Source organism: Papaver somniferum, chromosome 6, assembly GCF_003573695.1.
Source record: "Papaver somniferum cultivar HN1 chromosome 6, ASM357369v1, whole genome shotgun sequence".
Classification (NCBI taxonomy): Eukaryota; Viridiplantae; Streptophyta; class Magnoliopsida; order Ranunculales; family Papaveraceae; genus Papaver; species Papaver somniferum.
The window spans coordinates 163,092,974-163,105,080 of NC_039363.1; the positions used below are offsets into that span (position 1 = coordinate 163,092,974).

Below are 12,107 nucleotides of genomic sequence, written 5' to 3' on the forward strand. Positions count from 1 at the left end.
TAAGTCCAAGTTATAACTTACTCCCTCCGTCCCTAATAAGATGACTTATTTGGTTTTAAACTTTGTCCCATAAATAGATGATCTATTTCACTAATCAAGGGATATTCTAAAATTATCCTTTTAATTGATTATTTTTCTATAAGAAATATGTATAATTTGATAATCATGTTTATATTCGTTGAGTAGGTGTTTTAAAATGTTTTTCAACGGTATAAAGTTTATAAAAAACCGTGGTATAGTTTAAGAGATAAATCGTTTCTAAATTTTACTAATTATTGTCCATAAAGATATAATTATAAAAAATAGTTAAATATACTCCACTTCCATCTTTGCCTTAAAATTTGTGCAAACTACAACTAGGTCATCTTATTAGGGACGGAGGGAGTATTTTCCTATTAGCCAAGGCCCGCGTATTTTTTCTATTCTTGCCTTAAATATTTCTTCCACGTCTTGTATCATCTGTTAGGGGAAAATTTCTTTAGAATTCCCAATTTCTCTCGAACATAACCAAACTATCCTAGTTTTCTATTGTCTTCTATTTGGGATAACAGATCGATTCATAAGGCTAATCAACCACTTTTTTTTAGTGAAGTAAGCTAACTATTAAGACCCTAGTCCTCCTTCCTCTTTCAAGGATTCAATTCAAGGTAATCGATTTTTTTTTTATGAAAATGTAAGACCAGTAATGGAATTTTAGTTTATTTGGCGCTGAATGTTCTTTTTGATTTAATTCGAAAGATTTTAAGGGTTTAGTAATTAGTGATGATTTCATCTTGTTGTCTAATTTAGGTCAATTTAACCTTGTCACCTTGATTAGGTTTGAATTTTGATCTGGTTGTCTAGTTTGGTAGTTGGTAAATCTTTTGTTCATTTGTTGATAATTATTGGTTTGGTGTATAGGAACAAAACTATGTGATGTGGGTTTGACTGTTTGAGTTTGGATTGTGGAAGAAATCTATGGTGTTGTGGGTTTCAGTTTGGATTGCTATTGCTTGGTTCTGTTTTTGTTAGCTGGAATCCGGAGAATTGGCTTTAATCAGGTAATAACAATCATTAGTTTGTTTGAAAGATGGTTACGAGTTTAAGAAAAGAAAAGTCTGGTCATGAGAAAGTTTTAAAAAAGAGAAAAGAGCTAGCCTTAAAGGAATCACAAATAGGAGCTTTAAATAGATTTCTTGTTAAGATTGAACCTATAATAGTTCCACATTCAATTGAAAATGAAAATGTTGTTACCAGTTTGGACCATAATGAAATAGGAAATGATCCCAACCTCATCGATAATGACCGTGAAGAAGTGGCTAACATAGTTGTCAAAATGAAGAGATTTATGATAGGTAAGATGATGATAGACTTGGTAGTGATGACATAGAATGTAGGGACGTTGAACTTGAAGATCCACCTCCGCTCCCTCAAGTACATTTGAATATATATGATCCTAGATATTAGGGCAATATTGACACTGTTTCTAGAGAACTTTTAGTGAAAAAGGGTCAACTTAGGGATAAGAATATAAGAAAAGGACCCAACAGTAAAGGATCTAGATACTTTTCTTCAACCTATTACACTAGAGCTTTACCTAATGGTGAAGAACATGATAGAAAATGGCTGGTATATTCAAAAGAGATGGATAAAGCATTTTGTTTTTGCTGTAAATTGTTTAAAAATGATTCTCGTACATGTGCTTTATCAAATGAAGGGTTTAATGATTGGATTCATTTTAGCCGAACTCTTAGTAAGCATGAGAATTGTAAAGTACACAATGTTAACATGAGACTTTGGCTTGAACTACGTGAAAGGCTAGAGTTAAATGATACAATTGATAGGAAACTTCAACGTCAGATTAGTGAAGATAAGGAACATTGGAAGCAAGTATTGAAGAGATTTATTTCTGTTGTGAAATATCTTAGCATACATAACTTGGCTTTTCGAGGAACAAATGAGAAAGTTTATGAAAATAGTAATAGAAATTTTTTAGGTTTGATTGAAATGATTGCTGAGTGGGATCCGGTAATGAAAGAACATATGAGAAGAATTAAAAATAATGAAATTCAGTACACTTATCTTAGTTCTAAGATTCAAACTGAGTTGATTGATTTGTTAGCTTCTAAAATCAAAAGTGTCATCATTCAGAAAATTAAGGCTGCCAAGTATTTTTCTATATTGCTTGATTGTCTCCGGATGCGAGCCACCAAGAGCAAATGTCTTTGATTATTCGGTATGTAGATACTAGAGAAAGTCCAATAAAAATTCAAGAATACTTCATGGGATTCTTAAAAGTAGTTGACACAACTGCACAAGGACTATTTGATGTACTGAAAAGTGTTTTGGAAGATCTTGATCTTGACATTAACAACATTCGTGGGCAAGGATATGATAATGGGGCAAATATGAGTGGATGAAAAAATGGTGTACAAAAGAAGTTGCTGGATGTAAATCCAAGAGCAATGTATACACCTTGTGGGGCTCATTGTTTAAATTTAACACTTCTTGATATGGCACGTTCTTGTAAGGGAGCTACAGATTTTTTTGAAACATTAAATCAGATTTACAAGATTTTTTCTGCGTCTACAAAATGGTGGGATATTTTCAAAGAATATGTGAAAGGTTATACCGTCAAACCATTGTCGGATATGAGATGGGAAAGTCACATTGAAAGTGTGAAGGCAGTTCGGTTTCAAGTTCTTGATATAAGAAAAGCATTGCTTAAGGTAGGAGATAATGGTGATGACAAGGATACTGCAGCTAAGTTTAAAGCAAAAAACTTAGCAAAACATAGTGTCGGAAATTTTGAGTTTTTATTAAGCATGGTGATTTGGTATGATTTGTTAGATGTTGTTTATTTGGTTAGTAAATCATTGCAGTTTAAGGATATGCTTTTCGACGATGCTATGCGTCAAGTGAAAGGACTTCTAAAATATTTTCAAAATTATAGAGACGAGGGATTTGGGAAGGCCTTAACCACTGTTAATGATATTGCTAATCAATTGGGAGTTGAAGCTGATTTTTACGTGGGTCGTATAATTCATAGAACACAATTTTTTGATGAGATTGGAAATTGTAAGGAAACAGTCCAATCAGCTAAAGAATCTTTTCGAACTAAGTTTTTCTTGCAGATTGTTGATCAAGCTATTAGTTCACTTGAAAGACGGTTTGAGCAGTATAAAGCATGTGACGACATATTTGGTTTTTTGTTTAGTTCAAATACTTTAAACTCAATGGATGGTGATCATTTGAAAGCTCGTTGTGATAATCTTGAAGCTGCTCTAAGACACGAGGAAACGTCGGATATTGATGCAAACGATTTGTTTGCCGAGTTGAAAGTTTTACGCGAAGTATTACCAAGGGAAATAACCATAGCAGTTGGTATATTTAATTTCTTAAAACGTCAAGATAGCTTTCCGATTACATCTATTGCATAGAGAGTACTCTTAACAATTCCAGTTTAGTGGCATCGGCAGAAAGAAGCTTTTCAAAATTAAACATATTGAAGTCATTTTTGCGTGCTACCATGGTTCAAGAAAGGCTCAATGGGCTGGCTATGATATCGATTGAGCATGGTCTTCTTGACGACGTTGATATCGATTCCTTAATCGATGGTTTTGCAGTAGTGAATTCAAGACGGCTAAATTTCCGTTGATGATCTTCTGAATGGTATATATGCACGTCATATTCGAATTTGATATTAATTTTTTAAAGTCTTCTATTTGTATTTTTTGTTTGCTAACAACTTTAGTCTTTATATATCTTTCAGGTACATAGATTTTGGTTAACTAAGTCACAGATGGGAGAAGTTGAAGTCATTTACAAAGATATGTATATGAATCATCTTAGTATATGAATCTTTTTTTGGATCCTTTTTTATGTGTTGAACTAGACAATAAGTATAAAAGCAATGCTTATAACCGTAAAGAACTTGTTATGCTTATTCTAGTTATATATGTATATGAATCATCTTAGTTTCGTATTCTCATTGCTATTCGAAATTGTCGGGGAGAAAAAAATTTTGAACGTAAAAAGGCCCTGCGGTTAAGTTCGCACCAGGCCCTAAAACGCACAGGATCGGCTCTGCCTACTCCAATTTGACCACAAAAACCTATTTTACACTTCTTAACTCTTCTGTTTCACGTCTCTCTCTACCCTTGTGTTAAAACCCATCTCTCTTCTCAGTTTTCTTCATCTATCTATCAATCTATTGCTACATCTCTGGGTTCGAACTTAGTTCAGAAATGAGTTTTTGTAATTTCCATCACCGTGAACATGAAGATGATGAGGAATATGATGGGGAGTATGATGACATTGCTGAGACTCCACCAGTTTTGGCTGTTATCATGGATTTGGATGGGACCCTTTTGAATACAGGTATTTATTTGTTTTTATAATGTCTCTTTTTATTTGATTTTGATCTGATTTTAATCATTGTGAATGTTATCCTCGAGTGATTTCGGGGGAGTTGAGTGTATTTTAAATCTCAGGGATTTTGAGAGAGTTTGAGAGAGTGTAGGGAGTTTGAGAGAGTTTATTAGAGGGAGTTTGGGGGAGTTTGGGAGAGTTCACTCCTAACTCATTCTCTTTTAAGAAACAATAAACCCTTATTTGCAAATAACATTGATCTTTAATCAAAAGAAAAAAATAAATGAAAATGATCATATCTCTGTATCAATAGTATGTTATTTTGTGCAACGAGATAATTTTTTTTCCCTTCAATTTAACGGTCTCCATACAATTCTAACTCCCTTTGTTCACGAACATTTTCCCACATATCATCCGCTATACTCTTTCTCCATGCATTAGCTTCTTGACGTTGTTGTTCTTGAGTTTGTTGTGTCAAAATTTCATCGTCATTTACAAGTGTTGATGGATGGCTATCTTCCTCTTCCTAGACCGGAAACTCATTTGAACGACATTCTTTTCGTAAGAAGTTGTGTAGGCCTGCACAAGCTGTCATTATCTCCGCTTGCACCTGTTACGGAAATGGAGGTTGAGACTTAAAGATCAAGAAACGAGACTTCACAACACCGAACAATCTTTCAACTACATTCCTCAAAGAAGCATGACGCATGTTAAAAAAATGTGATACTAGATTACACAGTACTAACACGCAGAGCTACATAGCCAAATTGTTAATCAAAGAAAATGCCTTAGCAACTCCTTGCAACAAAAGCACCGTATGAATTGGCTAAAACACGCCAATACGGAATGAAGTACGCCACTGTATTGAACTTTGGCATATAGAATAGAAGAGAATTATGTGTCTAAATAAGAGGACTTAACAAGTGATAGTGATTCTCAATGACACCCATGCAAAGTAGCAATCCAATTAATGAATGATGACATAACAAATTATGAAGATAGCTGTAAAGGAATTCTGTTTCACCGAAACACAGTTTCAGATTGTCCAATCTTTGAAGTACCAATACTTACCTGATCCTCTTGAAATTTTTACGGTACACTTATAACTAAATATTACACAACACACTCAAAAATCATAGTATTCCAACGGTTCATTAAAAAGATACATTACTCAGAACCCGACTACTTTCAATACGTGCATACAGAATTCAGTTCCGGATTTCTCACACTTTGGTGTACCTAAAGTGATCAGAACTTCATGAAATTTCTGCAGTAGGAAACCTTCATGTATACAAACATCATACTAAAATTTCAGCTTTGTCCGATAAGCGGAGAATGAGATAAATAAGAATCAGTCCCCTATTCGGGATTTAAACTCAGCAGACCATAGTCATATATTGTGCAAGCTTTGCAGTAGCAAACGTGACCTGATACGCGTGAAAATTTTACTGTACTTCTATAACAAGGTAAACTACGACATACTCAAATTTCATCATATTCCAACGGTTGAATTTAAAGATATCATTATAACAAAAGCACCGTATGAATTGGCTAAAACATGCCAATACAAAATGAAGTACGCCACTGTATTGAACTTTGGCATATAGAATAGAAGAGAAGTATGTGTCTAAATAAGATGACTTAACAAGTGATAGTGATTCTCAATGACACCCATGCAATGTAGCAAGCCAATTAATGCATGATGACATAACAAATTATGAAGATAGTTGTAAAGGAATTCTGTTTCACCGAAACACAGTTTCAGATTGTCCAATTTTGAAGTACTAATACTTACCTGATCCTCTTTAAATTTTTATGGTACACTTACAACTCAATATTCCACAACACACTCAAAAATCATAGCATCCCAACGGTTCATTAAAAAGATACATTACTCAGAACCCGACTACTTTCAATACGTGCATACAGAATTCAGTTCCGGATTTCTCACACTTTGGTGTACCTAAAGTGATCAGAACTTCATGAAATTTCTACAGTAGGTAACCTTCACATATACAAACATCATACTAAAATTTCATCTTTGTCCGATAAGCGGAGAATGAGATAAATAGGAATCAGTCCCCTATTCGGGATTTAAACTCAGCAGACCATAGTCATATATTGTGCAAGCTTTGCAGTAGCAAACGTGACCTGATCCGCGTGAAAATTTTACTGTACTTCTATAACAAGGTAAACTACGACATACTCAAATTAAAGATATCATATTCCAACGGTTGAATTTAAAGATATCATTATAATCAAATCATGCAATTTCTTACCAAGATCTTTTGAACCACAAATTAGGGTTTTGACAGAGAGAGAGAGAGTACCCACAAAAAAAAAACTATACACACAATCAAAATAAACAATCATGGAGATCAAAGATATGAAAAACAATCAAAATAGTACACAAATCAAATTATTATAAACAATCATGGAGATCAAAGAAGAAAAAAAAAACATTCCCTCTTCTTTCTCCTATGGTTTTCTATGCACCAAACTCCTTCCCAAATCTCTACTCTTTTGAGAGATTTGTTGTGAGACCAAAATACACTAAAAACTCCTTCGAACTCCCCAAAGCAACCAACTCCCTAGTATTGTAGGGTTTTATGACTAACAGGGAGTTCAAGAGCTTTTTTTAAACTCCCCAGCGACTAACAGGTGTTTTGTAGAGAGTTTAGGAGACTCCTCTAAACTCTCCCACGACTAACGGAGATTTGGAGAGACTCCCTCAAACTCCCTCAGGACTAACAGGAGAAAACCTAAATACATTAAAATCTCTCGAATTCTCCCACGACTAACCCCTGTTAATAGAGAAAGCTACAAAGGGTATTTTGAATGATTTCCTGAAGAAATATGGGAAAGAAGTGGATAGAGAGAAAGAAGATAATAAATTGGGTATGATGCATAGTGAATCAACTGCTGCCACTGTTAAGGACTATGACCTTCCATTGACTCCCGAAGAATTTTCCAAGGAGATCATGGCTCTCTTAATTCAAAGGCAAGTTTTTTTTTTGTCCTATTGATTTGATTTTAAAAGCTTTGTATAGAACTTTAGGAGAGGAGTTTAAGTCTAATCTGCTATAGTCCGATTTAGGTCCCATCAAGAACAAAAATGGAATTGCAATACCTAGGACATTACATTCGGCAAAAATCAAATTTGATTTTGTTAATCTTATATTGCTGTGTCAGCGATGTCATAACATACACATGAGTCTCCAACTAATATCTAACTTACATGCATATCATACTCTGGTTAAAACTTGATATAACACAAAAGATAGTACCATAATAACATGCCTCCAATCAAGTGTACTTGGATTTTAGTGGGATCTAAAATTTTCCCCTCTTTTCTTTATCAGATGGCCATTAGCACAAGCACTTCCAGGCGCGAATCGCCTTATCCAACATCTTCATAAGCAAGGAATTCCTTTCGCACTTGCATCAAATTCCAGAACGGAAAATGTACAGAAGAAAGTCTTTAACCAACAAGGTATCGCTTCCAGTGGCACTTAATCTTACATTATTTTTCTCGTTTTTGTTATGCTTACTAATTTTCAGGATTGCTCTGGATTTGAGTTGGTTAACGTGATCATCATATTGCAGAATCTTTGGTAATTGTTGTTTAAAGAAAATTTAGTATGTCTTATTCAATCTCAAACTCTTTATATAGGATGGAAGGAATCGTTTTCAGTAATTATTGGAAGTGATCAGGTTAAATCAGGAAAACCCTCTCCTGACATGTAAGACCGTCACTCCGCGTAACATTAAGAGTTTCAAGAGATGACTTGTTCAGCATTATGCTCCCCATTTTCTTTCACGACTAATTAACATTCTCAATTTGGATTAGATTTTTGGAGGCAGCAAAAAGAATGGGTGTAGATGCAGCAAATTGTCTTGTTATTGAAGATTCTGTGTGAGTCTTCTGTGAATGACTTATTGATTGTTCCCAGATTGTGAATTAATGTGTGTAAGTAGTGGAAGTTTGATTTATCTTACTTTAAAAAACTCAAATACTTCAAATAGGGTTGGTGTTATGGCCGGCAAGGCTGCTGGGATGAAAGTAGTGGCAGTTCCATCTCTTCAAACTCAACCAGATCGTTATTCCATTGCAGATTCTGTACTACATTCACTTTTGGAGTTTCAGCCTGAACTTTGGGGTCTCCCAGCATTTGAAGACTGTAAGTTTGTTATTGGTTCCTTGTATTTTTGTTGGCCAAATGCTAATTCTCTCTTTCACGAAGTCTAATCTCAGTTGTTGTTAATGGTTTTGCAGGGGTAAGAAAAGCATTGCCAATTGAACCAATGTATGTGCAAGGTCTACTTCAGAAGGGGTCTCTTTGTGAAGATACTGGTATGCTTAGTAACCCCTTTTATCAAAATTGTTCCTAAACGGGGATGTGTAGTGTATCAATGTTAATAATAGTTTTCTAAGTGACTAAAATATTCGCTGTGTGTATCTTTTGTCTGATCACAAACAGAGGACGGACCAGATGCTCTTCCTGATCAAGTTTCCGGGGTTTACTTTGGTTGGGCAAGATTGAGCTCAAACCAAATCGTCAAGACCGTTATAAGCGTTACGTGGCACCAGAATACTGCAAAACGAGTAATTGTAAGTAGCTAAAACTTGGCTAGTTTTTCACTTTCTAAATGTAATCATCTGTTTACCAGTTGTATAAAATTATATTATGCCTTGTCTGGATAGACATCTTTTAATTCCTCTTTTCGAGCTTGTTTATGTCCCCTTTAATTGACCATATGGTTTTCTGTATGTAGCGACCTCATCTAATTGATGAACCCGATGAGTGTATATCTGGTCAACTGCTGCAGATTTTGATTGTTGGCTACATCCGCGAACCAAGTAACAAGGTACTATACAATTGTAGCAAAACCCTCTACTGTAATTACTGGAGTTCAATCACAATATAATACTATTGGATAAGCTCTTTATTAGTCTAAAACTTTATTCTGTTACAGTAACAGTGTTCTTTATTTTCAGGTAAACTCACCGGTGCATTTGGAGATAACTGAACAAAATATATCAACATATTCGGTATAGATTAATATTCAAATATGCACCCATCAATACTTGAAAAGGTCATTACATTATTCCTTTTCTTCACAAAAAAAATAAAATGAAAATCCAAGAAAAAGTTTATATTGTCCTAAAATTTAGCCATGCATCAAGAAATTCAAACATCAAGACTTGACTAATATAGCTGCCTCTATAATTCTTCATGAGAGACTCCTTGGTATAGTAAAGATCATAATATTTATTCATAAGAAGGTTCTTATTTTCCGGTTCTTCAATAGTCAAACTACGACGAAGTCTTCAATGAAGAAATGTTCATCCTGAAAATAGACTTATATATATAAGTAAATACATACATGGAGAAATATCAAGCCACTCACATATCAATATATCAGGCTGAAAAGACAACTATGATGATGACGATGAATACCGACAATACTAAGAATAAACTTGAGGATCAGATTTATAATAAGAACGATGCTGATGATGAAGAAGTAATGCTACCAGGGTTTAGGTTTCATCCTACCGACGAAGAACTCGTAGGATTTTATCTTCGGCGAAAAGTGGAGAAAAAACCTTTGAGTATTGAGATTATCAAACAGATTGATATTTACAAGTATGATCCATGGGATCTCCCAAGTAAGTTGCATGCACTGTCAGTTAAACGATTATCATCTTAGTTACAAAACAACACCCACGTCTTATTGATCTTTAAACTAACATAATCTGTGGTGTTTTCTTTTGTTTACTAAATGAAGTGAGTCCAGTTGGGGATAAGGAGTTATATTTCTTCTGCATAAGAGAAAGAAAGTACAAGAACAGCGTAAGACCAAATAGGGTCACAGGATCTGGTTTCTGGAAGGCAACTGGTATTGATAAGCCAATATATTCCGCTGTTGCATCATCAGGAGCATCTCATACCAATAATAACAACAACAAACACTGCATCGGTCTCAAGAAATCATTAGTGTATTACCGTGGAAGCGCTGGAAAAGGGACCAAAACAGATTGGATGATGCATGAATTTCGCCTTCCTCCTCCTGTAGTAGCCGCTGCTGGCACGTCCTCATCCGCAAAATTGAACACTACCATCCACCACCTAAACTCTAAGAGGATTAGTAGTAGTACTTCTACACATGATCAAGAAGCTGTAAGTGATCCATGCTATTCCTTTTTGTTATCTTCTTTGTTCACTGATATTTATACTATATATATGTTGATTCTTGTACGTGCTGGATTTTTGCAGGAGATCTGGACACTTTGCAGAGTATTCAAGAGAACTGTTGCATCATATAGCATTACCAATAAGAACAAGTACCCGCCAACATCACATGAATATCACAAAGAGATAACGATCAATGGTACTGCTACAAATAATAATATTTCTTCATCAACAACAACTAAATCTTATTCGAGTCCTCAACAATCATTTAGCATGGAGTCTGAAAACTGGTCATCATCCTCCACCGATCAGAAATTCAACTATTATACTTCCGAGGAATATTCAACGACATCAGCACAGGTTAATAGTAATAATAATCAACAAGAAAGAATAATAAACAAGACCAGGCCTGGAGGAGAAGTCGTTACAAATAATAATCAAATCCATTCAACCGAAAGAGATAGTAGTTATTTGTTTCCCGGGGAGTTGATGACCGACCGAATAACTCATCATCATCAAGAAGCAGCCGTAGTTTTGCAACAATCGAATAATATTAGTAATTTTCAAAACTTACATGGCACCAGATCAAATGATATTTTCTTCTTAGATTATGGAATTTGGGATGATCTGGGGTCTGTAATCTCGTCTGATCAAGCTCTTTTGTATGGTTACATATAATACTGCGGATATATATTGGTAGTGTACTATGTTTTATTACTATGAATAATGTAAATGAAAAACTAGTCAAAATTATTACTAATCATGATTATAATGACGCTGCCCAGAAACCTAAAGTGTTCAATCGGAAGTGTTAATGTATAACCAGTGTTATGGGTGCTCTTAGTATTTCTGTGTCTGCTGTTATCACTGACATGCTGTATAACTGTCGGTCTGTTTTCAGTTATGCTTAACGTGTTGGCCATTGTGTCTTTATGTAAATGACAAACTAGTCAAAATTATCACTGATCTCGAATCCTGATTATAATGACGCTGCCCAGAAACCTAAATTGTTCAGTTGGAAGTGTTAATGTATAACCAGTGTTATGGGTGCTCTTAGTATTTTCAGTTATAACTGTCAGTCCGTTTTCAGTTATGCTTAACGTGTTGGCCATTGTGTCTTTATATAGTGACATTTTTTTTATTTTTGAAAAAGAGGCTTTATTAATCATCATCAACAAAAAGGAGTTTACAATCATTGGATGGAAGCCTGACAACAAGCTGGGCTCCAATCCCTTTTTGGATAACAATATCTATCCTATGAAAAAGGAAATCTCCAACAGTAACATTCTCATCATGACTGGACATATAATTTCGCAGCCTTTTCAGGAACTCAACAATATCGCTCCCTAACCCGCCCAAGGTAGTAAAGGCAAGAACTCCAAACCCCAGCCTCTGACTTGTACATTTCTCAAGGTACTTGGCCTTCTTCTTTAAAACCGCGTTATCAATTTGTCCGACCAAGAACAAAAATACGCTCCCAGTCACCCGTGAAAGGGGAGACATCCGTAACATCCAAGCACATATCATGACCATTATCCCACCCATACACAAAGATATCAGCAG

General features: G+C 35.0%; 3 protein-coding genes across 3 annotated transcripts; all 3 read left to right on the plus strand.

Moving 5' to 3' along the window:
- The first annotated feature begins 1,069 nt into the window (after positions 1-1,069).
- Positions 1,070-2,399, plus strand: LOC113291731 (zinc finger MYM-type protein 1-like). Its single transcript, XM_026541229.1, has 3 exons — positions 1,070-1,334; positions 1,481-2,147; positions 2,231-2,399. The coding sequence occupies exons 1-3, from the start codon at positions 1,070-1,072 to the stop codon at positions 2,397-2,399; spliced, it is 1,101 nt and encodes a 366-aa protein (XP_026397014.1).
- Positions 2,400-4,226: 1,827 nt separating this feature from the next.
- On the plus strand, positions 4,227-9,409 carry LOC113291732 (bifunctional riboflavin kinase/FMN phosphatase-like). Its single transcript, XM_026541231.1, has 10 exons — positions 4,227-4,359; positions 7,165-7,351; positions 7,713-7,843; positions 8,024-8,093; positions 8,201-8,266; positions 8,377-8,531; positions 8,627-8,704; positions 8,832-8,962; positions 9,127-9,219; positions 9,350-9,409. Exons 1-10 carry the CDS (start codon positions 4,227-4,229, stop codon positions 9,407-9,409), a joined length of 1,104 nt encoding a protein of 367 aa, XP_026397016.1.
- A 397-nt stretch (positions 9,410-9,806) lies between these two features.
- On the plus strand, positions 9,807-11,358 carry LOC113286363 (putative NAC domain-containing protein 94). Its single transcript, XM_026534999.1, has 3 exons — positions 9,807-10,021; positions 10,141-10,532; positions 10,629-11,358. Exons 1-3 carry the CDS (start codon positions 9,880-9,882, stop codon positions 11,220-11,222), a joined length of 1,128 nt encoding a protein of 375 aa, XP_026390784.1. The 5' UTR covers positions 9,807-9,879; the 3' UTR covers positions 11,223-11,358.
- The last annotated feature ends 749 nt before the right edge of the window (positions 11,359-12,107 follow it).

Coding starts and splice junctions, on each gene's coding strand:
- LOC113291731 (XM_026541229.1), top strand. CDS start 1,070: ATGGTTACGAGTTTAAGAAAAGAAAAGTCTGGTCATGAGAAAGTTTTA. Junction 1,335..1,480: donor AATGAAGAGATTTATGATAG/GTAAGATGATGA, acceptor GAGAACTTTTAG/TGAAAAAGGGTCAACTTAGG. Junction 2,148..2,230: donor CAGAAAATTAAGGCTGCCAA/GTATTTTTCTAT, acceptor TGTAGATACTAG/AGAAAGTCCAATAAAAATTC.
- LOC113286363 (XM_026534999.1), top strand. CDS start 9,880: ATGCTACCAGGGTTTAGGTTTCATCCTACCGACGAAGAACTCGTAGGA. Junction 10,022..10,140: donor TGATCCATGGGATCTCCCAA/GTAAGTTGCATG, acceptor TACTAAATGAAG/TGAGTCCAGTTGGGGATAAG. Junction 10,533..10,628: donor CTACACATGATCAAGAAGCT/GTAAGTGATCCA, acceptor GGATTTTTGCAG/GAGATCTGGACACTTTGCAG.
- LOC113291732 (XM_026541231.1), top strand. CDS start 4,227: ATGAGTTTTTGTAATTTCCATCACCGTGAACATGAAGATGATGAGGAA. Junction 4,360..7,164: donor TGGGACCCTTTTGAATACAG/GTATTTATTTGT, acceptor CCCTGTTAATAG/AGAAAGCTACAAAGGGTATT. Junction 9,220..9,349: donor TCCGCGAACCAAGTAACAAG/GTACTATACAAT, acceptor CTTTATTTTCAG/GTAAACTCACCGGTGCATTT.